The sequence below is a fragment of the Mesoplodon mirus genome (assembly GCF_964341445.2).
Source record: "Mesoplodon mirus genome assembly, chromosome: 1".
NCBI classification, from domain to species: domain Eukaryota; kingdom Metazoa; phylum Chordata; class Mammalia; order Artiodactyla; family Ziphiidae; genus Mesoplodon; species Mesoplodon mirus.
This window is the reverse complement of record NC_138976.1, coordinates 39,222,089-39,248,212: the sequence shown is the minus strand read 5'-3', so window position 1 is coordinate 39,248,212 and position 26,124 is coordinate 39,222,089. Positions and strand designations below refer to the sequence as shown.

The following is a 26,124-nucleotide window of genomic DNA, read 5'->3' as shown; positions in this document are numbered from 1 at the left end:
CAGGCTCCGGACGCACAGGCTCAGTGGCCATGGCTCACGGGCCCAGCCGCTCCACAGCATGTAGGATCTTCCCGGACCCGCGTCCCCTGCATCGGCAGGCAGACTCTCAACCACTGCACCACCAGGGAAGCCCTCTATATGGTATTTTTATGGTATTTTAAATGCAAGTATAACTTCTCTACACAAAAAAAGATGTATGATAGTCTTGGGATAGCTACCTACAATACACTTAATTCTGAAAAATTATACTTCACCTTAGATTTAATAGTTAGGTCAAATACCCTGAGGACTCTAGAAATTCTATTAAAAATTTGACTATAACTGATACAGGATTTGGCCTACAAATCAGTTTTAACAATTATACAGACAACTTCAGGGCATATCAAGTAAAATTCAGGTGCATAGAAGGATAGAACCAAATTTAGTAATAACATTTCTGTGTCAACTACATTAATTACCATGATAACTTTGGAAATCACACGGTATCAATATTCAGAAAACTATCCCTCCCCACCAAAAGAGAAGCTGACTACACAGTGCCTGTTTTTATTTTTATTTTATTTTATTTTTTTTTGGGGGCGATACGCGGGCCTCTCACTGTTGTGGCCTCTCCCGTTGTGGAGCACAGGCTCCGGACGCGCAGGCTCAGCAGCCATGGCTCACGGGCCCAGCCACTCCGCGGCATGTGGGATCTTCCCGGACCGGGGCACGAACCTGTGTCCCCTGCATCGGCAGGCAGACTCTCAACCACTGCGCCACCAGGGAAGCCCAGTGCCTGTTTTTAAAACTTTACAATAAGGAAATGTAAGGTAACTAAAAATTAATTTATAGGCCCAAACATCAAATCAGCTTTCAGTTAAGTATCACTTTTGGCATTCTCTAAAATTTGCTCAACTTACCTGTATGAGTCCGTTTGTGAGCCTGGAGAGATTTCTCCCGTGGAAACACCCTATTACAGATGTTACAACGTATTCTGCTGGACGAATGCTCTCCTTCATTTATTAAATCCCGTACAGTATCTGCTCTGGGTCTACCACGTCGGATTCCATCCTGTTAACAATGTGCATAAACATTAAAATAATTTCTTGGACTCCACTCATTAAAACAAAATATCATAATACAGGCATACCTTACTTATTACGCTTCACTTATTTTTTCAATTTTTGAATTTTATTTATTTTTTTATACAGCAGGTCCTTATTAGTCATCAATTTTATACATATCAGTGTATACATGTTAATCCCAATCGCCCAATTCATCACACCACAAACCCACACCCCCCACCACTTTCCCCCATTGGTGTTCATACATTTGTTCTCTACATCTGTGTCTCAATTTCTGCGCTGCAAACCGGTTCAACTGTACCATTTTTCTAGGTTCCATATATAGGTATTAATATATGATATTTGTTTTTCTCTTTCTGACTTACTTCACTCTGTATGACAGTCTCTAGATACATTCACGTCTCTACAAATGACCCAATTTCGTTCCTTTTTATGGCTGAGTTATATTCCATTGTATATATGTACCACATCTTCTTTATCCATTCGTTTGTCAATGGGCATTTAGGTTGCTTCCATGATCTGGCTATTGTTATTGTAAACAGTGCTGCAATGAACACTGGCATGCAAGTGTCTTTTTGAGTTATGTTTTTCTCTGGGTATATGCCCAGTAGTGGGATTGCTGGATCATATGGTAATTCTATTTTTAGTTTTTTAATGAAACTCCATACTGTTCTCCATAGTGGCTGTATCAATTTACATTCCCACCAACAGTGCAAGAGGGTTCCCTTTTCTCCACACCCTCGCCAGCATTTGTTTGTAGATTTTCTGATGATGCCCATTCTAACTGGTGTGAGGTGATACCTCATTGTAGTTTTGATTTGCATTTCTCTAATAATTAGTGATGTTGTGCAGCTTTTCATGTGCTTCATGGCCATCTGTATGTCTTCTTTGGAGAAAGATCTATTTAGGTCTTCTGCCCATTTTCGGATTGGGTTGTTTGTTTTTTAATATTGAGCTGCATGAGCTGTTTATATATTTTGGAGATTAATCCTTTGTCCGTTGATACGTTCGCAAATATTTTCTCCCATTCTGAGGGTTGTCTTTTCGTCTTGTTTATGGTTTCCTTTGCTGTGCAAAAGCTTTGAAGTTTCACTAGGTCCCATTTGTTTATTTATTTATTTTTAAATTTCCATTACTCTAGGAGGTGGATCAAAAAAGATCTTGCTGTGGTTTATGTCAAAGAGTGTTCTTCCTATGTTTTTCTCTAAGAGTTTTATAGTGTCCGGTCTTATATTTAGGTCCCAAATCCATTTTGAGTTTATTTTTGTGTATGGTGTTAGGGAGTTTTCTAATTTCATTCTTTTAAATATAGCTGTCCAGTTTTCCCAGCACCACTTATTGAAGAGACTGTCTTTTCTCCATTGTATATTCTTGCTTCCTTTGTCATATATTAGTTGACCATAGGTGCGTGGGTTTATCTCTGGGCTTTCTATCTTGTTCCACTGATCTGTGTTTCTGGTTTTGTGCCAGTACCATATTGTCTTGATTACTGTAGCTTTCTACTATAGTCTGAAGTCAGGGAGTCTGATTCCTCCAGCTCCGTTATTTTCCCTCAAGACCGCTTTGGCTATTTAGGGTCTTTTGTGTCTCCATACAAATTTTAAGATTTTTTGCTCTACTTCCAAAAAACATGTCATTGGTAATTTGATAGGGATTGCATTGAATCTGTACATTCCTTTGGGTAGTATAGTCATTTTCACAATATTGATTCTTCCAATCCAAGAACATGGTATATCTCTCCATCTCTTGGTATCATCTTTAATTTCTTTCATCAGTGTCTTATAGTTTTCTGCATAGAGGTCTTTTGTCTCCCTAGGTAGGTCTATTCCTAGGTATTTTATTCTTTTTATCAGTGGTAAATGGGAGTGTTTCCTTAATTTCTCTTTCAGATTTTTCCTCATTAGTGTATAGGAAGGCAAGAGATCTCAGTGCATTAATTTTGTATCATGCAACTTTGCCAAATTCATTGATTAGCTCTAGTAGTTTTCTGGTGGCATCTTTAGGATTCTCTATGTATAGTATCATGCCATCGGCAAACAGTGACAGTTTTACTTCTTTTCCGATTTGTATTCCTTTTATTTCTTTTTCTTCTCTGATTTCCGTGGCTAGGAATTCCAAAACTATGTTGAATAATAGTGGTGAGAGTGGACATCCTTGTCTTCTTCCTGATCTTAGAGGAAATGCTTTCAGTTTTTCACCATTTAGAATGATGTTGGCTGTGAGTTTGTCATATATGGCCTTTATTATGTTGAGGTAGGTTCACTCTATGCCCACTTTCTGGAGAGTTTTTACCATAAATGGGGCTCGAATTTTGTCAAAAGCTTTTTCTGGATCTATTGAGATGGTCATATGATTTTTCTTCTTCAATTTGTTAATATGGTGTATAACATTGATTGATTTACTTATATTGAAGAATCCTTGCATCCCTGGGATAAATTCCACTTGATCATGGTGTATGATCCTTTTAATGTGTTGTTGGATTCTGTTTGCTAGTATTTTGTTGAGGATTTTTGCATCTATGTTCATCAGTGATATTGGTCTGTAATTTTCTTTTTTTGTAGTATCTTTGTCTGGTTTTGGTATCAGGGTGATGGTGGCCTCATAGAATGAGTTTGGATGTGTTCCTCCCTCTGCTATATTTTGGAAGAGTTTGAGAAGGATAGGTGTTAGCTCTTCTTTAAATGTTTGATAGAATTCACCTGTGAAGCCATCTGGTCCTGGACTTTTGTTTGTTGGAAGATTTTTCATCACAGTTTCAATTTCATTACTTGTGATTGGTATATTCATATTTTCTATTTCTTCCAGGTTCAGTCTTGGAAGGTTATACCTTTCTAAGAATTTGTCCATTTCTCCCAGGGTGTCCATTTTATTGGCATAGAGTTGCTTGTAGTAGTCTCTTAGGATGCTTTGTATTTCGGCAGTGTCTGTTGTAACTTCTCCTTTTTCATTTCTAATTTTATTGACTTGAGTCCTCTCCTTTTTCTTGATGAGTCTGGCTAATGGTTTATCAATTTTGTTTATCTTCTCAAAGTACCAGCTTTTAGTTTTATTGATCTTTGTTATTGTTTTCTTTGTTTCTATTTCATTTATTTCTGCTCTGATCTTTATGATTTCTTTCCTTCTGCTAACTTTGGGTTTTGTTTGTTCTTCTTTCTCTAGTTCCTTTAGGTGCAAGGTTAGATTGTTTATTTGAGATTTTTCTTGTTTCTTGAGGTAGGCTTGTATAGCTATAAACTTCCCTCTTAGAACTGCTTTTGCTGCATCCCATAGGTTTTGGATCATCGTGTTTTCATTGTCATTTGTCTCTAGGTATTTTTTGATTTCCTCTTTGATTTCTTCAGTGATCTCTTGGTTACTTAGTAACATATTGTTTAGCCTCCATATGTTTGTGTTTTTTACGTTTTTTTCCCTGGAATTGATTTCTAATCTCATAGCGCTCTGGTCAGAAAAGATGCTTGATATGATTTCATTTTTCTTAAATTTACTGTGGCTTGATTTGTGACCCAAGATGTGATCTATCCTGTAGAATGTTCCATGTGCACTTGAGAAGAAAGTGTAATCTGCTATTTTTGGATGGAATGTCCTATAAATAGCAGTTAAATCTATGGGGTCTATTGTGTCATTTAAAGCTTGTGTGTCCTTATTAATTTTCTGTCTGGATGATCTGTCCATTGGTGTAAATGAGGTGTTAAAGTCCCCCACTATTATTGTGTTACTGTCGATTTCGTATTTTAGAGCTGTTAGCAGTTGCCTTATGTATTGAGGTGCTCCTATGTTGGGTGGATATATATATATATAATCATTATATCTTCTTCTTGGATTGATCCCTTGATCATTAGGTAGTGTCCTTCCTTGTCTCTTGTAACATTCTTTATTTTAAAGTCTATTTTATCTGATATGAGTATTGCTACTCCAGCTTTCTTCTGATTTCCGTTCACATGGAATATCTTTTTCCATCCCCTCACTTTCAGTCTGTATGTGTCCCTATGGAGCATTTATTAATCCATTCACGTTTAAGGTAATTATCGATATGTATGCTCCTGTGACCATTTTCTTAATTGTTTTGGGTTTGTTTTTGTAGGTCCTTTTCTTCTCTTGTGCTTCCCACTTGGAGAAGTTCCTTTAGCATTTGTTGTAGAGCTGGTTTGGTGGTGCTGAATTCTCTTAGATTTTGCTTGCCTGTAAACTTTGTGATTTCTCCATCGAATCTGAATGAGACCCTTGCCAGGTAGAGGAATCTTGGTTGTAGGTTCTTCCCTTTCATCACTTTAAGTATATCATGCCACTTCCTTCTGGCTTGTAGAATTTCTGCTGAGAAATCAGCTGTTAAACTTATGGGAGTTCCCTTGTATGTTATTTGTTGTTTTCCCCTTGCTGCTTTTAATAATTTTTCTTTGTCTTTAATTTTTGACAGTTTGATTACTATGTGTCTCGGCATGTTTCTCCTTGGGTTTATCCTGTATGGGACTCACTGCGCTTCCTGCACTTGGGTGGCTATTTCCTTTCCCATTTTAGGGAAATTTTCGACTATAACCTCTTCAAATATTTTCACTGGTCCTTTCTCTCTCTCTTCTCCTTCTGGGACCCCTATAATGTTAATGTTGTTGTGTTTAATGTTGTCCCAGAGGTCACTTAGGCTGTCTTCATTTCTTTTCATTCTTTTTTCTTTATTCTGTTCCGCAGCAGTGAATTACACCATTCTGTCTTCCAGGTCACTTATCCTTTCTTCTGCCTCAGTTATTCTGCTATTCATTCCTTTTAGTGTAGTTTTCATTTCAGTTATTGTATTGTTCATCTCTGTTTGTTTGTTCTTTAATTCTTCTAGGTCTTTGTTAAACAGTTTTTGCATCTTCTCAATCTTTGCCTCCATTCTTTTTCCGAGGTCCCGTATCATCTTCACTATCATTATTCTGAATTCTTTTCCTGGAAGGTTGCCTATCTCAACTTCATTTAGTTGGGGTTTTATCTTGTTACTTTATCTGGTACATAGCCCTCTGCCTTTTCATCTTATCTATCTTTCTGTGAATGTGGTTTTTGTTTCACAGGCTGCAGGATTGTAGTTCTTCTTGCTTCTGCTGTCTGCCCTCTGGTGGATGAGCCTATCTAAGAGGCTTGTGCAAGTTCCCTGATGGGAGGGACTGGTGTTGGGTAGAGCTGACTCTTGCCCAGATAATCAAGTTCTTACTTCTTTCTGCTAGTGTTGGAGGGTCTCCTGCAGAGGCGGCGGGTGGCTGTAGCTCACCATGGGGACAAGGACACTGGCAGCAGAGGTTCTGGGAAGTACTCCTTGGCATGAGCCCTCCCAGAGTCTCTATTACGCTTCACTTTATTGCATTTTGCAAATACTGCGTTTTTTACAAATTGAAGGTTTGTGGCAACCCTGTGTTGTCAGATAGTGATTAGCATTTTTTAGAAATATTTTTTAGAAAAATTTTTTAAAAGTGTATTTTAATTGAGGTAATTTTTAGACATAATGCTATTGCACACTTAAGAGACTACAGTATAGTGTAAACATAACTTTTTATTCACTGGGAAACAAAAGCTTGTGTGACTAGCAGTCTGGGACTGAACCCTCAATATCTCAAAGGTATAACTGTAAATAATTTTTTGAAACCTTTCTTGAGTGACATCAGTAAAATGGCAGAGTAGGTAGTTCCAAGTGCCCACCCCTCCAAAGATCACCAAGAAGTCGAGCAAAAACTGTTCAGGATCAGCTTTGTCACAACTCCAGAAAATGATGAGAAATTTACAGCAAATCAGAGAACAATGAATCAAGAAACAAGGAACGTAACACAGTAGGAAAGCTTTGCAGCAATTTTTACAACCCTTGCCCCACCCCTTCACTCAGTGGTCTTTGAAGATTACTGCCTTCATTCTTAGTGTAGGAATCTAGTCCCTGGTTCAAGAAAGAAGAGAGAAGACTTTACTCTGAAAGAATTTTGTTTGTCTGTTTTGCCCAGCCTGGGGGCTACCTGAAGGTCTGACACAAGATGCTTGTCTTTGTTTTGCTAACTTAGAACTCTCTCTGGGCAGAAAAGTGGCTACACAGAGGGCATCTCTCAAAAACCTTGTAAGGCCAATAACAACTTGCTGCCACCTGGGGGAAAAGATTTCAACTAAGGCACACAGACACACCAAAAGCCTGGGAGGAAAAGTTGGGGAGAGAATTTCCTCGGGAAATTAGGGCACTGTAAAGTGCCCACATATCCGAAAGACAGGAATTTAGGAAGCCACACACTTGCCTGCCCAGCGCAGGAAGCATACTCAGAAAAGACCTGAAGAGAACATAAGTTTTCACCTCTGGCTGATCTTTAGGCTCAGCACAAGCAAGAAATGAAGGCTAAGACAGACTTGTAAACAGTCTGGCTAAGTATAGCAGGAGAGCTACAGCATAGACCATTCTGCAAAGTTAGAAGGGTTTTTTTTTCCCCCCTTTCTTTTCTTTTCTGTTTTTGTTTCTTGAGGGTTTTTCTTTTGGCATCAAGATCTCTCTCAAAATATGAGCCGACTAAAGCTAAAGAAACAGACTTTAAAGAACAAACACAATAAAGAATAGAGTTTACAAAAACAGTTTAGAAAAATCACCAAGCAACTACAAACCACAGCACACAACTAAAACAAACTCTGAGGAGAAAGGAGAATCTGATTTCCAGAGTTACTACTTTATAATATTCAAAACACCCAGTTTTCAACAAAATATTACAAAGCATGCAAAAAACAAAAATATTAACTCCCATACATAGGAGTTAATTTCTCCTATGAGGAAGCAGACATTGGAATTACTAGACAAAGATGTTAAACTGTCTTAAATATGCTGAAAGAGGTAATGGAAACCATGGACAAAGAACAAAAGAAAACCAGGAGAACACTGTTTCAACAAACTGAGAATGTCAAAAAAGAATCAAATTATTATTATTATTTTTTTTTCTTGCAGTACACGGGCTTCTCACTTTTGTGGCCTCTCCCGTTGCGGAGCACAGGCTCCGGACGCGCAGGCTCAGCGGCCATGGCTCACGGGCCCAGCTGCTCCGCGGCATGTGGGATCTTCCCAGACCAGGGCACGAATCCGTGTCCCCTGCATCAGCAGGCAGACTCTCAACCAATGCGCCACCAGGGAAGCCCACAAATTATTATTTTTTTATTTTTATTTTTTTTTTGCATTACGCGGGCCTCTCACTGTTGTGTCCTCTCCCATTGCGGAGCACTGGCTCCGGACACGCAGGCTCAGCGGCCATGGCTTACGGGCCTAGCCGCTCCATGGCATGTGGGATCTTCCCGGACCGGGGCACGAACCCATGTCCCCTGCATCGGCAGGCGGGCTCTAACCACTGCGCCACGAGGGAAGCCCCACAAATTATTTTTAAAAATAGAAATTCTGAAACTAAAAAATACAAAAACCGAAATGAAAAAAATTCACTACAGAGTCTTAATGGCAGATTTGAACGGTCAGGAGGAAAGTAACAGCAAATTTAAAGATAGGTCAACTGAAATTATCCAGTCTGAGGAACAGAAAGAGAAAAGAATGAACAGGGCCTATGATACCAGTAGGACATCAAGTGTCTTATGGGTCCATTTGGGCTGCTAAAACAAAATACTACAGACTGGGTAACTTATAAACAACCAAAGTTTATTTCCCACAGTTCTAGCAGTTGTAAAGTCCAAGATGAAGGTTCTGGCATGGTCAGGTTAGGGACTACTTCCTGGATCATAGCCAGTGCCTTCTTACTGTGTCCTCACATGGCAAAAGGGGCAAGAGAGCTCTCCAGGGCCTCTTTCATAAAGGCACTAATTCTATTCATGAGGGCTCCACCCCCATGACCTAAGCACCTCCTAAAGACCTCCTAACACCACCATCTTCGGGGGTCAGGATCTCAACACACGAATTCTGGGGGACACCACAGCACCAAGCAAGCATACCCCCACACATATAATTGGAGATCCATAAGGCAAGAGAGACTAGGGCAGAAAGAATATTTGAAGAAATAATGGCATAAACACAAAGAGAGATATACATGGAGATATAATCAAACTATCAAAAGACAAAGACAAAGAGAGACTCTTGAAAGCAGCAAGAAAGAAGCAGTTTATCACACATACCAGTCCTCAGTAGGATTAACAGCTGATTTCTCAGGAGAAACTATGCAAATCAGTGGGATGACATGTTTAAAGTGCTGAAAGGAAAAAAAAAATCAAACAATAATCTTATATTCAACAGAACTATCACTCAAAAATGAAGAAATTAAGCATTCCCAGACAAACAAAAGCTAAGAGACTTCATTGCTAGACCTTTCCTACAATAAATCTAAAGGGAGTTAGTTCTTCAGGCAGAAATGAAAAGACACTAGACAATAACTCAAAGCCATACAAAGAAATAAACGACACCAGGTAACTACATAAGCCAGAAGTATTGCACTTTGGGCTTATAACTCTTCTTTTCTTTCCTATATAAAAGACAAATGCCAAGTGTATTAAAAAATAATAAATCTTTGTTAATGGGAACACAATATAAGATGTAATTATGACAACAATAACAAAAAGGGAGGGACAGAAACATATGGGAGCAGAACTTTTGTATACTATTGGTGCTAAGGTGGTATTAATTCAAAAAAAACAGAAAAGGAAACAAGAAAGAAAAGAAAATGGTTCATTACAAAAAAATCAAACCCAAAAGAAGGCGGTAATCGAAGAATTGATAAACAAAATAGGTATAACACTATAGAAAACAAATAAAATGGGAGAAGTTCTTCCTTGTAAGTAATCACTTTAAATGTAAATAGATTAAATTCTGCAAACAAAAGGCAGATTGGCAGAATGGATTTTTTTTTTTTTAATGAACCAACTATATGCTATTTACGAGAAACTCACTTTACAGCCAAAAACATAAATAGGTTTAAAAGTGAAAGGATGGAAAAAGAGATAACAATTATAAACACATGCACACCTAACAACGGAGCTCCCAATATGTATGAAGCTAAAATTGGCAGAATTGAAAATAAAGACACAGCTCAAAAATAGCTGGAGACTTTCATTTTCAATTAATGGATAGGACAACTAGACAGGTCAACAAAGATATATAAGACTTGAACAACACTATAAACCAACTACACCTAACAGAATATGAAGAACATTCCACACAAAAACAGCAAAATATCCATTTTTTTCAAGTGCACGTGGAACGTTTCCCAAGATAGACCATATGTTGGGCCCAAAGCAAGAATCAATAAATTTTAAAAGATTGAAATAATCCAAAGCATCTTCTTTGACATACTTGGAATGAAACTATAAATCAATAACAGAAAGAAAACTGGAAAATTCACAAATATGTGGAAATTAAACAACACTCTTAAACAGCCAATGGGTCAAAGAAATCACACAGGAAATTAGAAAATACTTTGACACGAATGAAAATAAAAGCACTACATATCAAAATTTATGGGATACATTTCTAGGACTGGAAGGCTTAATATAAGATACCACTGCTACCCAAAGTGATATACAGACTTAGTGCAATCCCTATTAAAATCCCAAAGACCTTTTTTGCAGAAATGGAAAAAGCAATCCTCTACTCATGGAATTGCAAGAGGCTCCAAGTAGACAAAACAATATTTTAAAAGAACAAAGCATGACTCATACTTCCCTATTACAAAATTTACTGCAAAGCAATGGCAATTAAGACAGTGCAGTACTGGCATAAGGAAAGACATAGGCCAATGAAACAAAATGAGAATCAAGACGTTAACCCTTATCCTATGGCCAACTGATTTTCAACAAGGGTGCCAGGAACATGCAATGAGGAAAGAATAGCTCTTCAACAAATAGCTCTGAGATAACTGGAATTCTACATGCAAAAGAATGAAGTTGTACCTCACACAATATATAAAAAATTAACTCAAAATGCATCATACACCAAAATGTCAGAGCTGAAACTTTAAAACTCTTAAAAGAAAACAGGGATAAATATTCATGACCTTGGATTTGACAATGGATTCTTAGATGTGGCACCAAAAGCCTAAGCAACAAAAGAATAGATAAACTGGACTTAAAATTTAATAAAACATTTGTGTCAAAGGACATTATCAAGAAAGTGAAAAGACAACCTACAGAATGGGATACAATACTTGCAAATCATATGTCTGATAAGGTTTTAGTAGCCAGAATATATAAAGAACCTTTACAACACAACAACAAAAACTCAGATAAAATATGGGTAAAGGACTTGAATAGACGTATCTCCAAAGTAGTTGTATGTATGGGCAGCAAGCCCATGAAAAGATGCTCAACATCATTAGTCATTAGGGAAATGCAAATCAAAACTATAATTGAGGTCAATTATATCTCAGTAAAGCCTGAAGGGAAAAAAAAAATAAACACACACACACACACACACACACACACACTCACAGTGAGATACGACTTCACACCAACTCAGTTATACTCAAAAAAAAAAAAAAAAGACAGGAAAAAAGTAGAAATAGGTGTTTTTTTGTCAAGAATGTGCAGAAACTAGAAACTTCATATATTGCCGGTAGGAATGTAAAGTTTTAGCCACTGTGGAAAAGTTTGACAGTGTGATGCAATGTCATATACATATGTATATATACATATACAATGGACTGTTATTCAGCCATAGAAATGATACATGCTACAAGGTGGATGAACCTCAAAAACAGTATAGTAAGTAACAGAAGTCAGACACAAAAGGCCACATATTTTATGATTCCATGTAATAAAATGTCCAAAATAGGTAAAACCACAGACAGAAAACAGATTGGTGTTTTCCAGAGACTGCCTATAGAGGGGAAAAGGGAGTGACTACTTAATGAATACAGGACTTTCTTTTGGGGCGATGAAAATATTTTGGAACTTGATATAGGTGGTGGTTTCACAACATTGTGAATTACTAAATATCAGTGAATTATACTTCAAAATGGTTAATTTTATGCTATGTGAATTTCTGCTCAATTTTTTAAAAAAACTAACGAGCTCTGAACATACTATGGACTTTAGTTAATAATGTACCAATTTGGTTCGTTAATTGTAACAAATATATCATATTAATGCAAGATGTCAGCAATAGGGGAAACTGGATATGTGGTTGATGGGAACTCCCTGTAATGTCTTAACATTTCTACGTATGTAAAACTAATCTAAAATAAGCATATCCTTGAAGAAAAAAACTTTCTTTCCATGTAAGTTAAATTTTTACACATATAAGTTAAATGAAAAAAAAAAAGAAAAATTAAAAAAAACCTACATCCAAACTGAAGATGTTTTTACTGCTGTCAATATAAAAACCTAAAGCCTTCCCAAAGCTTAAAAACATCAGCCTGGAACCTTGATAATAAGCCACAGCAAAATTCCCTTCAATCACTTTTCACCTTGAAAGAAAAGCTCAATCTCAACATGGATGAGTTATCTTATAGGATAAGTCATGTCTAAAAAATTCTTAGATATTAAAACCTATTTCTGCAACAGCCAAGAGGTGGAAGCAACCTAAATGTCCCCTGACAGATGAATGGATAAAGAAAATGTGATATATACAATGAAAAACTATTCAGCCTTAAAAAAGAAGGCAATTCTGCCATATGCTACAACATAGATGAATATTAAGGGCATTATCCTAAGTGAAATAAGGCAGTCACAAAAAGACAAATACTACATGATTCCACTTACATGCGTTATCTAAAATGGTCAAACTTAGAAACAGAAAGCAGAATACTGGTTGCCAGGGGCCACAGAGAGGAAGAAAGGGGGAGCTCGAGATGGGTACAGTTTTGGTTTTGTAAGATGAAAAAGTTCTGGAGTTCTATTACAACAATGTTCATATAGTTAATACTTCAAAATGGTTAAGATGGTAAATTTTATGTTATGTGTTTTCTGCCACAAAAGTATAAAAAGAAAAAAAATGTGAGGGGACATCCCCAGTCGTCCTGTGGTAAAGAATCTGCCTTCCAATGCAGAGCACGCGGGTTTGATCCCTGGTCAGGGAACTAAGATCCCACATGCTGGGGGGCAACTAAGCTGGCGCCACAACTATTGAGCTCGCATGCCTCAACTAGAGAGCCTGCGTGCCTCAAACTACAGAGCCCACATGACCTGGAGCCCGCACGCCACTAGAGAGAGAAAAACCTGCAAGACACAACTAGAGAGAAGCCCGAGCACTGAAACCAAGAGACCACGTGCCTTAACGAAAAAAGACTTAACGAAAAAAGATCCCACACGCCTCAACAAAGATCCCATGTGCCACAACTAAGACCCGATGCAGCCAAAATAATAATGATAATAAGGGAAAAGAATGTGAGAAAGCACTGTGGCAGATTATAATATTGTTAAAATATTCACTGCTCTTTCCGCACTGTGGGCCCCAATGAGGCCAACTTGGCCATATGACTTTGCTTTGACCAATAAAATGTGAATAGAAATCACATGTGTGACTTCTGAGCAAAAGCTCTAAAAGCCATCACAAGGTTCTACCATCTCTCTTTCCTCTCTGCCTTGAGACTCGCATGTCCCAGGTAGGGGATGTTCCTCCTGGGTCCCAGAATGAACAGGATGAAGAGCACACCTGCTGTTAACCCTCACAGGATACATAACACGAGCTTTGTTTAGGTTGAGATTGAGATTTTGAGGTTCATTCTGTAGCATGGTTTAGCCTAAGCTAACTGACTTAGGCACATTGTTAATAAATATTTGTTAATGGGATAAAGATCTCATCAATTCTCCACAATAATTGTATAAATTGTTGCTGGTTATGATCATATCATGAATAATTGTTTTAAATAGTTTTAAAGATGCAAAACAAACACAGCATCTATGATCCATAAAAATAGCAGATGATTTGTTCTGTTAAGAAAGAAATGGAACATGAAATAAGATTAATTAAAACCTTAGTAATACAACTCCTCTGCCATGAAAGGATCATTTCCCTAATTTTTTTTTATACATTTAATGTATAGTATTGCAAAGTATAGGGTCAGTAATTCTCAACAAATCTTTGTTAATTTATTTATTTATTTTTTATTTTTGGCTGTGTTGGGTCTTCGTTTCTGTGCGAGGGCTTTCTCTAGTTGTGGCAAGCGGGGGCCACTCTTCATCGCGATGCGCGGGCCTCTCACTATCGCGGCCTCTCTTGTTGCCGAGCACAGGCTCCAGAAGCTCAGGCTCAGTAGCTGTGGCTCACGGGCCTAGTTGCTCCGCAGCATGTGGGATCCTCCCAGACCAGGGCTCGAACCCGTGTCCCCTGCATTAGCAGGCAGACTTTCAACCACTGTGCCACCAGGGAAGCCCCCTAATATTTTTTAAATACATAAAAACATATTGTTGACTCTATTACAATTTGAAATCACTGATTTAGTATCAAATACTATCTAGTATCAAAATTTTAAGATTATCCATTACTATTTTCTCTATTTCTGGTTAAAAAAAATTTTTAACAAGCATGTTTAATAGTGGGGGAAGATTTTTTTTTTAAAGTTAACTATTTGGCTGCCTCCCAGTAACTCTAAGATCTTGTTTCATCTAGAACAAGAAAATGCAAATCATACTTGCATTTTCCAAGTGAGAAATAAAGAGCTGAAAAATGCAACATAATACAACATCCCAGCCATATACAGGTAAGACTTCACTAAGTGCATTCTTTCAACTACGAAAATTAAACAAGGCAAGTAATCATCTAATACCCTAAATAAATGAATAAATAGCATATTTTAACCATATATACAAAAATAAGCAGTGTCACTTAAAGAGGACCTTTTTCATTTTAGCCTTAGCAATAAGAAAACCATGTATCTATGTACATTTTGACAATAATAGAGTTAACTCATCAGCCACTAAGTGTACCTGTAGCTTAAGAGAGAAATCTTGTCAAGACTGCTTGATGATTTGCAAAAAAAAAAAAAAAAAAAAGTAAAGTTAAAAAAGAAACTCTTAGACATCCTATTGCTATTATATGGCAACTGCTGCAAAATAAGCTACTAGAAAGAAAAATGAATAAATCGCCAAAAATGTTTGCATACTTCAGCAGGTTTAATTTTTAAAACAATCTCCGTACCTCCAGAAGATAGTGATTTTGAAAGTGTTTTCTAAAATATTTCATGGTAAATATTTTGTTTTCAATGTCAATAACTTTAAAGTTATTTAATAAAATTGGAGTTATTTCTCAAGCCACTTAGAATAATGTACACATTTACCTAAGCTTTAGAAAAAGTTATGTTCAAACTTTATATTCATGTGATTACTAAAAAAACTAAAAGTCCTCAACACATTTTTGTACAAAGTAAAATTCAAATAAATTATACAGATACAACATGGAAGGAAAAGAAAAACAGTTCTCAGAGGGAGGCATGTGTACCTTCTCACTTTCATGAGAAAATGTAAATAGATCTTATTTCCCTTTTCGAATTCAGATTTAGATCCAAATTTCCTATGGCTCGCATATCTGCTTCCTAACTCTATCCCTCACCTTGACCTATCTGGACCACTTTCTAAGTCTTAATTTGCATCTATCTGTTGTACTGTGTGTATTCTCATGATGCATCTCAATCAAGATATAGGTAGTTATGAATAGTGTGTATTACTTCATAAGTCTACTTGCATCTTCTTTTTTTTTGGGGGGGGCCATGCTGCCTGGCAGAATGTTGTTGCCTGATCAGGGATCAAACCTATGCCCCCTACACTGGAAGCGCAGAGTCCTAACCACTGGACCACCACCAGGGAATTCCCTACTTGCATCTTCTTAATACTAAAAATAAATAAATAAACCCCTAAAGTCAACACACACATGATAAACACAGAAGCAATATCAGGTACAGATTAAGAGTAAGGGCTCTAAAAATTTCCAATCAGTTCTGCCACTTATATGATGTTAACTTAATCTTGGGGACTTCTCTAATTCATCCTTTTTCATCAGGTAAACAAGGTAAATTAATTAAAGAATTCAAAACAATCAACACAAAGTCTGGTGGTTTGCTCTGCAAGGCAATAAATAAAAAATGGTGGCTACTATGTTCACGTTAACATGTTAACATGACGTTATGTTTAAACATGGTGGTTATCAAAAACTTCTGTGTACTAATCAGCTGTTTGTAAGGTCATGTGCAGCCTAGATGTTTAAAGTGATTGGTGATAGAAAGGGGAAACAGGATAGGCAGCTGGCGGGTCCTGAAGGGTAAGTGGTATCTGAGGATGCGCAGAGAAGCCAAACTACACAGGTCCCAAAGTGGAGAAGTAACCTCATGAATGCAGTCTGAGTAAAGGGCACAAAATATGGAAGCTTGGAATATCATTTGGCAGATGAAAATCAGACCTTCTCCCTTCCTTCCCAGAATTCTACAACCTGGGAAGAGACAGTGCTAATATATAACTATATCCCAATAGTGCTAAACAATCTTATGATGAGGGGCCAAAATAAGTTGGTAGAAGATGGACGTTCTCCTCATAGGCGGAGAGGCAGTGTTGGGCAGAAACAAACAAGAAAGCAAGCAAAAGCTGACACCAGGTGTGTAGGACTCAGATGTTAACACCTCCCATGGGAAAGGTGGCATCAAAAGACAGTAAATGAACACAAAAGTTGTTCCCAAACCCACAGCTGTTATTGCCTCTAACCCACATACTGAGAGAAGGGGGTAGAAGTTGGTGCCATGTTATTGGCACCAACTATATTACAAACTTGTCTTCCCAAAAAGTGAGCAGACTCAGCCAGCATGATTCACCTACGATGTATATGGAGATAAAAGAACTACGAGTACTTTAGAGAAGCAAAACAAAGTAAAGGAGGCTGGAACTCCCAATCTTTAGTCTAGAATGTACTGATCACAAATCAAACTAGGTAACTTCCTTAAATGAAAGTATATTCCAGAAGCCACAAAATACGGAGGCTTGAGGCTCCCCCTCAAGTTGCAGAAACTAAATGAATGAATTTTTGGAGCTGTATTTGGATTGCTTCATTGATAAAAGGACACGTTAAAATCAATTTGTTTGCTAATTTATGAAACAGTTATGGTATGAAAGATGGTGAGGAGGCAAAAAAGTGAAATATATAACAGCCTTTTCACTTTTAAATGTTTTTCATAACTTGTGTTATGTTTTACTTCTGAAAAGAGGTAGACAAAGTGGAAATAAAATTCAAACCTACGCATTAAGAATGTTTTCTAAAAGGTTTATGTGAAGATAAAACTGTTTTAGCCCCCCCCACAAAAGTATAGATTTCACTTATCTATTATAACATTAATCTTCTTGGATAATCCAAAATTAGATTCAGTTATAATTAAGAATAAAATAATAGATGCAAAATCTTCTATAAGTAACTTGTGCATATATGTCTTTATGTTGCTCAACCATATAACCTACTACATATATATTTTTTTAAGTACTAAACATGTAAATATGTTAACACGGAAAAATATCTAGGATACCCAGCCATCTTACTAAGGGCTACCTAGAGACAGCACACAGTGATAGTTCACTTCACAAACTCAGCACTAATCTAAATATTTCTACTGCTTCTTCTTTCAAATTTTTACTGAAGTGCAGCTTCAAGAGTTGAAGTGTGTCAAGGCATATAGCTGTATAAATTTATAGTTCTTTAATAACAATGCCATTAGTAACAAAGTGTATCAATTTCCTCAGGGCTCAACACAGTGTTTCAACATCTTTGCTACTGCGTGTAAAATGATGATAAAACCTGTTTCAATTTTTATAGTATTTGCCAATATAGACGTACTTATCAACAAGGTGATTTACTTGTTTTATCTTTAGCAAACTGCTTATCTTATATAGCCACTTAACAAATAGAATCTGAATATTAACCTTATATTAGCACCATTCATTACACAAATACTTAACTGAGCACATTTATTCAGCATTTAAAGAGTATAAGGTATTAAAGTCAAATAAGTCTACCAGAGAGAAATTGTCCCGGAGCTCCTGGAGCTTACAGTCTATAGAGGTAAGTATATGTCAGCAGAGAGGCACCTCCAACACATGCTTCAGGACTAGGAGCCACAAAAACTCAACTACAGTACCAGCGTTCCCGCTACCTAGCTGTGTACCTTGGGGAGCTCCCTTCACCAATGCCTCTTAAAGCCTCAATTGCCTGATCCGTAAATTGTAGGTTTGAATCCTTTCCAGCTCTAATACAGTCTGAGACTCCAAGCAATTCGAGGTTGGTGACAACAAGCGTCCCATTCCACTCCTTGAGCTCTCAGAACCTAGCAAAGTTGTACGCTGGATGCGTGAAAGACAGCGAGGGCTCAACTCCCGCTGGGGAAGATTCCCCTAAGTCCCTTCTTGTTCTTCGGCTATCTCTACAGGGCATCTTTAGCAGGGTCGGGGTATCTCCGGTGAGGCAGAAACTGCGCAACCCCTCCCCCCGCACCCAGAGGAACAGTTCAAGGCCTGCGGCCCTTCCCGCCCTCTCCCGCCAGAAAAGACTCAGCGGTGGGCCGAACGACTGGCAGAGAGGGTTGACCATCCCCCTCCGTGACAACAAGGCCACGCTCCCGCCTACGGCACCTGCTGGCCTGTGGCCTCCGGTCTGCTGGGCTTCCCCACCCACCGGGAGGTGTCACGTGACCGAAACCTAGCCCCGCCCCCGGGGGCAGTTTTTTGCCGCGCGGCAGTGACGTCAGCGTCCTGTCACCCGCCAACGCCACCGCCCCTGCCAGAGCGACCTCGCGTTTTAAACTCGGCCCCGCCCCGCCCGCCGCGTCTGCGGGCGCTGCCGGCTCCCGGGCCGCGCCGTTAACGAACTCCAACTGCCCCAAGCCCCGCCCGCGCCGCTTACCTTGAGGTGGCCGCTGTCCGGGCTGCTCGCTTCCTCCTCGTCCTCACCCCCTGAGGCGGCGGCGGCCGAGGCGGTGGGCGGGGGCGCGCCCCGGCCCCGAAGCCCTGGGTGCTCTGCGGCGGCGGCGGGCAAGGCAGCCGAGGCGGCGCCCCCGGCGGCTCCGGGGCTGAGCGTCACGTTGTGCGCGTTCTCGCCCCAGCGCCACGGGTACACCATGAAGTCACTGAAGCCGGGGCTGGTGGGAATAAGCGGTGGCGGCGGCTCCGGCTCCCCTCCGCCGCTGCATGTGGGCTTGATCGGGGTCGTCCTGATGACCGACACCAGCACCCGCTTCGGGGAGTCCTGGCAGAAGATGACGGGCGGCGGCTGCGGCGGGTTGTCAGCCATGGGCGCCTCCACACCCCGGATCATTGCCCGGCCCCGATCCGCAGCTCCGGCGGCCGTGGGCCGCACTCCCTGAGCCCGGGTCTGGCCCTTTGCTCCGCTCGCCCGCGCTGCTCCGAGTCGCCGGCTCTCAGTCCCGCTGGCTCATGGCAGGCGGACGTTTCCTAGAACCCTCCTGCGCGGCGGCCAGCGAAGGAGCAGAGCCGCTCGGCCTGCACCAGGCTGCCAGGGCCGGACCCCAACCCTGGGTCAAGCCCGCCCTCCACTCTTTGTGCTCCCCAACGCAGGCTGCAGCGGCGGGAAGCAGCGGGCGCCTTGCCTTGCGATGACAGGAAAGCAGGACGCGCGGCGCCGAGCCCCCGAAAATAACCACCTGCCGCCGGGGTCCCTGCTCCAGTTTTTCCCGCGTTACATTTCGCGCCTGGGTGGAACCAATCACTGCGAGTCCCCTGCCCGCTGGCCGCAGCGACGAGTGACAGGACATGCGAGCCAATAGCTGTGCCTGGATTTCTTTCTAGCTAGAGTGGGGCGGAGCCGGACCTGCGCGCGGGTCCTTTCTGCCACGCTATTGGCCGCGGCTCTTGTATTTTTTTTCTGCCTGAAGAGCCAACAGCGTTCGAAACTCCGGGGGAGCGCGCGACGTCTGCACTCGCCCAGACACACCCTCCAGTAGCCCCGCCCCTGCCGTCCTTCCGCGCGGTTAGTCAGGGTTGGAGGCGCGCTGTGGGCGACAGGCAGGGGCGGGCGGTAAGAGAGTTGCTGATTGGAAAGTTATCAGAAAGGGGGCGGGCCAGGGGTGGTAGTTGGCCGACGGGGGCGCGCGTCTGCCGGCCCCACCCGCCTGTGGCTGTTGGGCTGTCGTTCCCGCGCGGCTGGGAATTTAAAGGGCTGGGGCCCGGGCTGCCCGCTGCCGTCCGTGGCTCCCGCCACCCGCTCTAGGGGGAGCGAGGCCTTCTTACTGCAGTTTCTAGTAGACACCAAAAGGTGCGTCGTTTCTTACTGGTTCCCATCTGCCCAGCTGTTGGACTCGCTGTGAGTTGACCCTCTCCGCACCCCCTACTCGCCCCAAGGCTGAGGTGGGCATCAGTCCCAGCCTTCGCCTCCCCGGGCCTCGGTTTCCCGTCTGTGTAAAGTGGGATAGTTAAGGAAGTCGTCTCTGAGGTCCCTGTGTGCTGCTCGCGGCTCGGAGGGGACACGAACACAGGCGTGTGTCCATTCTTACCCCCGGGACGGATGCCCCAAAGACGCCAGAGGACTCCCCGCACTCCCGCCGTGGTTCCTCACCCGTCCGGGGCCGGCCCTTCATCCCCCGTCTGGAGGGGCGTTGAGCTGTGGGTGCCCCGGAGGGTTCGGGTCATTCCCGGCTCTGCCCGCCCCCGCCTCAAGGACCCCACCCCGCACCAGAGGGATCCTGAACGACCGGAGTCCAAGTCTGACAGTCACTCACCGAGGGCCAGTGTGGGCTCGGAAGGGGATGGGGCAAAATGGGATGTCCAGCCTCGTATTCACTAGAATGTGAAAGAAGTGACTGTGTTTTGTTTTGTTCTTTGGTTTATTGCCAGGGCCGAGCCTGACTCATGGTAGACTTTCAATAAATATTTGTTGAATAAATGAGTGAATATTTGATAGTTAAAGGTTAGGATTGGTAATTAGAACAGACCTGCATAATAGCTGAGTATTCTCTCTCCCCAACACACACACACGCGCGCGCGCACACACACACACACACCCCTATGCCACAAGTGTTTAAAAACAAGTTTAACTTATATGAACAACTTCTAAGATACATTTTTAAGTGATTAAAAGAAAAAATGGGGACTTCCCTGGTGGTCCAGTGGTTAAGACTCCTCACTCCCAATGTAGGGCGCCTGGGTTTGATCCCTGGTCAGGGAACTAGATCCCGCGTGCCGCAACTAAGACCCGGCGCAGACAATTTTTTTTTAATGGACTAGTATGATTTTATTCATCTTTTTAAAAAGGTGGAAAATAAACATACATTTTTGCTTTTAGATATGCAAAATACTAGCAAGATACACAAGAAACTGATACATAAGTTGACCCCAAGAAGGAGAATTATATGGCTGGGAAACAAATTGAAAGATTTCAAAAGATACAACATATAACTCTTTGTATCTTTTGAACCTTGAAACAAGTGAAAATATCTTTGCAATAAATAAACAAAATAGTATGTAGCTACCATCTCCTGGAGGCCTAGTATAATAATAGCATATATCTACTGATATACAATAATATGGTTGGATGCTTCACTTACATTCTACTGCTCTCAACAATTCTGTGAGGTAGTTATTACTATTCCCACTTTATAGATGAGGAAATTTCAGGCTTGTCCAAGGTCACCTAACTCGATAAAAATCTTTTGTAAGGATGGCTCTGAAAACTGCCTATGGAGTATACCCCTTAGAGTCTGCTGAACTAAAGGAGGAACTGGCTGAAAAATGGGCACCCCACATTTCTGAGACCTCCTTCTCATGTTCTAGAAATTTCAGGTCTTAGAGGTTAAAACCAATTTGATATTTTAATAAATAGCTGATGTGGAAAGTTGAAAGTTCATTTCTCATTTTACTTAATTAATAAACACTCATTTTGTTTTTGTAATTTTATGCCAAATGACTGCACCACATACTTGTGAGTCCATTAGAAGGAAACTATAATCCATCTATTTTATACTTGAAAAACACTGAAAAGAAAAAAGTGATATATCCATCTTGGACTCTCAAATTATGGGTTGAGTAAGATCCAACAGATTAAGCACCAATAGTTGCTATTTAACATGCCCCAGAGTTCAAGATGAATCATTCAGAACCAAGACACTGACTTTCTGCTTCTAAAAATTACTCTTCATCAACAGTAAGCTGGCAACTCCACTTGCTCTCTGCCACAAGAGAATGAAAGACATGCCAGGAATGTATGAAGTGGGCAGAGGATGATTCTAGGAGCAGAGCTGAGGTCATGCAAGATCTGCTTGTTTGGCTCCATTTCCATGCAACTAGGAAGCTGTCTGAAGTGTGTGGATCATATTTCTGATGTCTTTGTTCTGCCCTAGGCAGAGTCAACATCCCAGAATACTAAAACCCATCTGAGGATACTTACTATATAATTACAGTAGTCTTTCCAGTTGTTAAAAATGTAGGCCTATTCTGATAAAGTTATATACCTCAAACTCTCTTTTTAAAATATATTTTAAAGTTTCAAGATACAATCTGAGTAAAAGAAAGCAAGATTTTTTTCACTTTGAAAACAATATCAACAAGCATTTGAAGCTGCTTGATTGCTACAGAATCTTCTGGTTAATGTGGGAGACTGAGCATAACATAAATCCTTTTAAGTGATTTGTCTTCACAGCTAAAAGTGCAGATAAAACAGCTTTGCAAATAAATGTACATGAAATGGGATAAAAATGCCTGATCACTTCTTTTGAGATGATTAACAGGAAGATATTTTACCATAAAAATTATCCAAAATAATTTTCTCAATGTTCTGTTTGGCAGAAGACTCAAACTTGAGTTCCAAAAAGTCTTTTTACGATGAAAGAAATCTAGGAGGAAATGGTTCCCCATAGTATTTCAGTGGGATTTTTAAGCTCTATCAACAGGAAAATATCTACATAGACCAGATATGTTTTTCATTCAAAAGAGCTTTCCCCAAAATATTTTCCAAAAACTTTGTGCAATGAGAGTTTCATCAAGTTAAGAGTATAAGGAAACATTTTTAACATTGATTTGCCTATCTACCATCACAAATGCCCAAATATCTCATTATGATGTTATTGCTAATTTTCTTAGAAATAGCTCTTTTGCTTTCAAATAGGCAATCTAACTTTGGCTGCAAGTAAGAGTAAGCCTGTCAGACCAGTTTAGAAAACAAAGACAGAATTATTAAAAGGAAACAGGGGTGTCAAATGGACTTCAAAGTCAGGATTAGAACCTGAAACTGGTCTTCAGAGCCTTCTGGGGACACATGGTTTCCGGCCTCAGTTCTTCTATCTGTAGGTGTACTTCATTCTTTCCTCTCTGAAGACACGTTTCTTTGCTTTTCCGAGTAAATGGCTAAATATACACAACCATACACCAGCCTCTGAGTTGTTTATGCTGTATTCAAGCCACCAGAAGAAACAGATTGGCATTTGCAAAGCTCAACTTCAAATTATTAAGAGGTAGAATTTGATTGTCCAGCTTGGATCAGGTAGTGCAATCAGCAAGGCACAATCCAGTAGTAAAGAGGTGGGCTGGGATCTTTATGATCTGAAGAACAGTTCTCAGAGAAGAGGGAGATGGCTTGTAGGTAGTACTAAAAATGCAAAAAGTACATCTTTTCCAATGAGATGTGTGTTTTCCATTTAACAGTAAATCATGAACGTGTATTATGTCATAAGTATTCTTTCTCAGTGATCTAAGTGGCATTGTATTTAGTTGCATGGGAGCACCATAGCTTCTTGAACTATCCTCTACTTTTCAATTTGTTTTCTTAGTTTTCTGTTTTTAAAATCAATGCTTTAATGACCATGCATATAGTTAAATCTTTGCCTGCATTCATGATAATTTTCTCAGGTTATATTTTTCTAAGTAGAATTGATAGGTCCAAAAGTTTGCAAAACTTTTAAGTCTTTTGATATGTATTAGAATATTATTTGATCTTATATATCCCATTTGATGGACCCTGAATTCAATGCACTTATGTCTTGTCTCTTTTTCATCTTCACCAGTAGCTTTCAAATTGCAGAGCATATCACAGAGGTTAAATTAATATTTGTTAATTGACTGACTAACTTCATAAGTGAATATGTGTGATGTGGTTGGGAAACACCACATTGAAGTGTATGAAATTTGTTTAACACACATATAGTGATGACAATTGGTGATTATTTAGACTGACTATAAGTTGGAATTTGATTCTCAGAAATTCCAAGACTCTAAAAATACAATATTTTTAGTTTTTGCATTTACCCAGTTCATGTGGTTAATCAGGGAATAAAGTACCCAATGTGCCACACTGAATCATTATTACCCTGAAACATAGCAGGAAGCTATATGTTCCTCCTTTCTGTATTCAGAATGACCCTATGGCACTAGCTGACTATGTATGGTCCCCTTCTTTCTTCATAATAAAATCCCTATATTTTTGATGCATCATTGTACCTAGCTAAAATTCTACATCTACCATCCTCCCTTGAAACTAGATGTGTTTTCAATTAGCTCTTAAGCAATGTTACTAGGTGGTATCTCAGGAAGCTTCTTTAGTCTTTTCACCCTACTTCTCTCTTCCAGCCTGAATTGTGAATGTGATGTCTAGAGATTTAGCAGCCATTTTGAAAAACTGAAGCTTAGTGTTAAGAATGGTAAAGCAGAAAAACAGAAGGAATCTGAGTCCTTGATGACTTGATGCAACAGCCATACCTGCCAAGATGGCCCAGTTCTGGATATCTTTTATGTGGCAGAGAAATAAACTTTGGTCTTAAGTCATTCTTATTTCTGGAATCTGTCACTAATGGCCCAAAGTCATTCCTAACTGGTAGAGTACCTATATCCAAGCTGGATTTTAACAGAATGGCTCTAATGATAGAGTGGTCCAGTGTGTCACACAACTAGATATCCACCAAAGACAGGAGCTTCCTTTTCACAGTGTAGAGTTTTCCTATAAAAGGACAGTACAGGTAGAGACTACTGTTTTGTCACTCCTTACACCTGGGTGTCACCATGTGACTTGTTCTCAGCAATGTAATATGAGCAAAAGTGATGTGTTATTTGCAGACCAGCAATGTTAAGAGGAAGATGTGCCTAACCCACAGTCTCTTCTGTCTGTCAGCTGGATGCAGAGAATCAAACCAAAGACTTTGAGTCCTTAGGAGATAGCAGAGCCACAATCTGAAAGGAAGAGGTGTCCCTCTATCACCACAAAGAGAGAAGCTACCAGCCATAAAGAGCATCATGGAACATTTGTTACAGCAGCCAGAATTACCTTAATTAATACAGAAATTAGTATCAGAAGTAAGATGTTGATGTTACAGAAATCTAACAATATGCAAAGCTGGGTTAATTATCAGGTGGAAGTAGCAAAGAAACTGATATCAAAAGCTGAAGAGAGAATGACCCATGTCATGCAGCCACAGGACATTTGACAAAACTGTCTAACTGGTAGGTAGGAAGGAAGACCAGAGGTCTACTGAGTAGCTTTAGAGGAAGTAGTTGGTAAGAGTTGGTGTGATAGCATATGCTGATGTTTACTTGCGGCTTTTAGCAAGTTATTACGAGCAAGAGGTGGAATTCAGGGAAAAAAACTGGCCAGCCTGAGAGCAGAAATGGAATGCAATACAGAAAAAACAAACACTGGGCCTCTAGGGGTTGCAAAAGCTGTCTGCAGGCCCCAAACAGTGAGAGATAAGACCCAAAGAGGTTTAGGTACCAAAACTTATGGCTAAGGCAACAATCAGACCAAGAGTGCAGGATTCTCATCTATTGTTTCATAGGGCTTCAATGTAGTTAAGAGAGCAATAGGGGGCAAAGAAGCAGAGAAACAGATTAGGCCTCAGAATTCTGCCTAGGTTGTGGTTATAGTCATACTGAACAGCCTGGATGCAAATAGATCAGAAGCCTACCAAGTGTCACAAAGAATTCTTGACCACAGGGGTCACAGGGAACCAAAGGGAGTTTCTTCCAGAGGCATAAGCAGAATCCACTCAATGAAACCCCACTCCCACCCCATTTCAATGCCTGTCCTTCAGGATTTTGTCATTTCTGTGGACTAAGGACTGCTGTGTGTCTCCATTTTTTTCTTGTCCAAATGGGTGTTTTATCCTGTCCCTGCTCCACCATTATATTGTAGAGCAGACAACTTTGTGGTTTATAGGTGGTAAACCATGAGGAGGCACTTTGTGCT

General features: G+C 40.2%; 1 protein-coding gene across 1 annotated transcript in view; it reads right to left on the bottom strand.

Annotated features, from left to right (window-relative positions):
- ZNF367 (zinc finger protein 367) overlaps positions 1-20,768 on the bottom strand; it is a 29,759-nt gene extending 8,991 nt beyond the window's left edge. Inside the window, exons 1-2 of the mRNA XM_082624703.1 lie at positions 18,847-20,768; positions 900-1,050 (exon numbers count right to left, since the gene is read on the bottom strand). Coding sequence (XP_082480829.1) covers positions 900-1,050; positions 18,847-19,257 — 562 coding nt within the window. The 5' untranslated portion in view covers positions 19,258-20,768. The remainder of the gene's footprint in view (positions 1-899; positions 1,051-18,846) is intronic.
- Between the last annotated feature and the right edge of the window lie 5,356 nt (positions 20,769-26,124).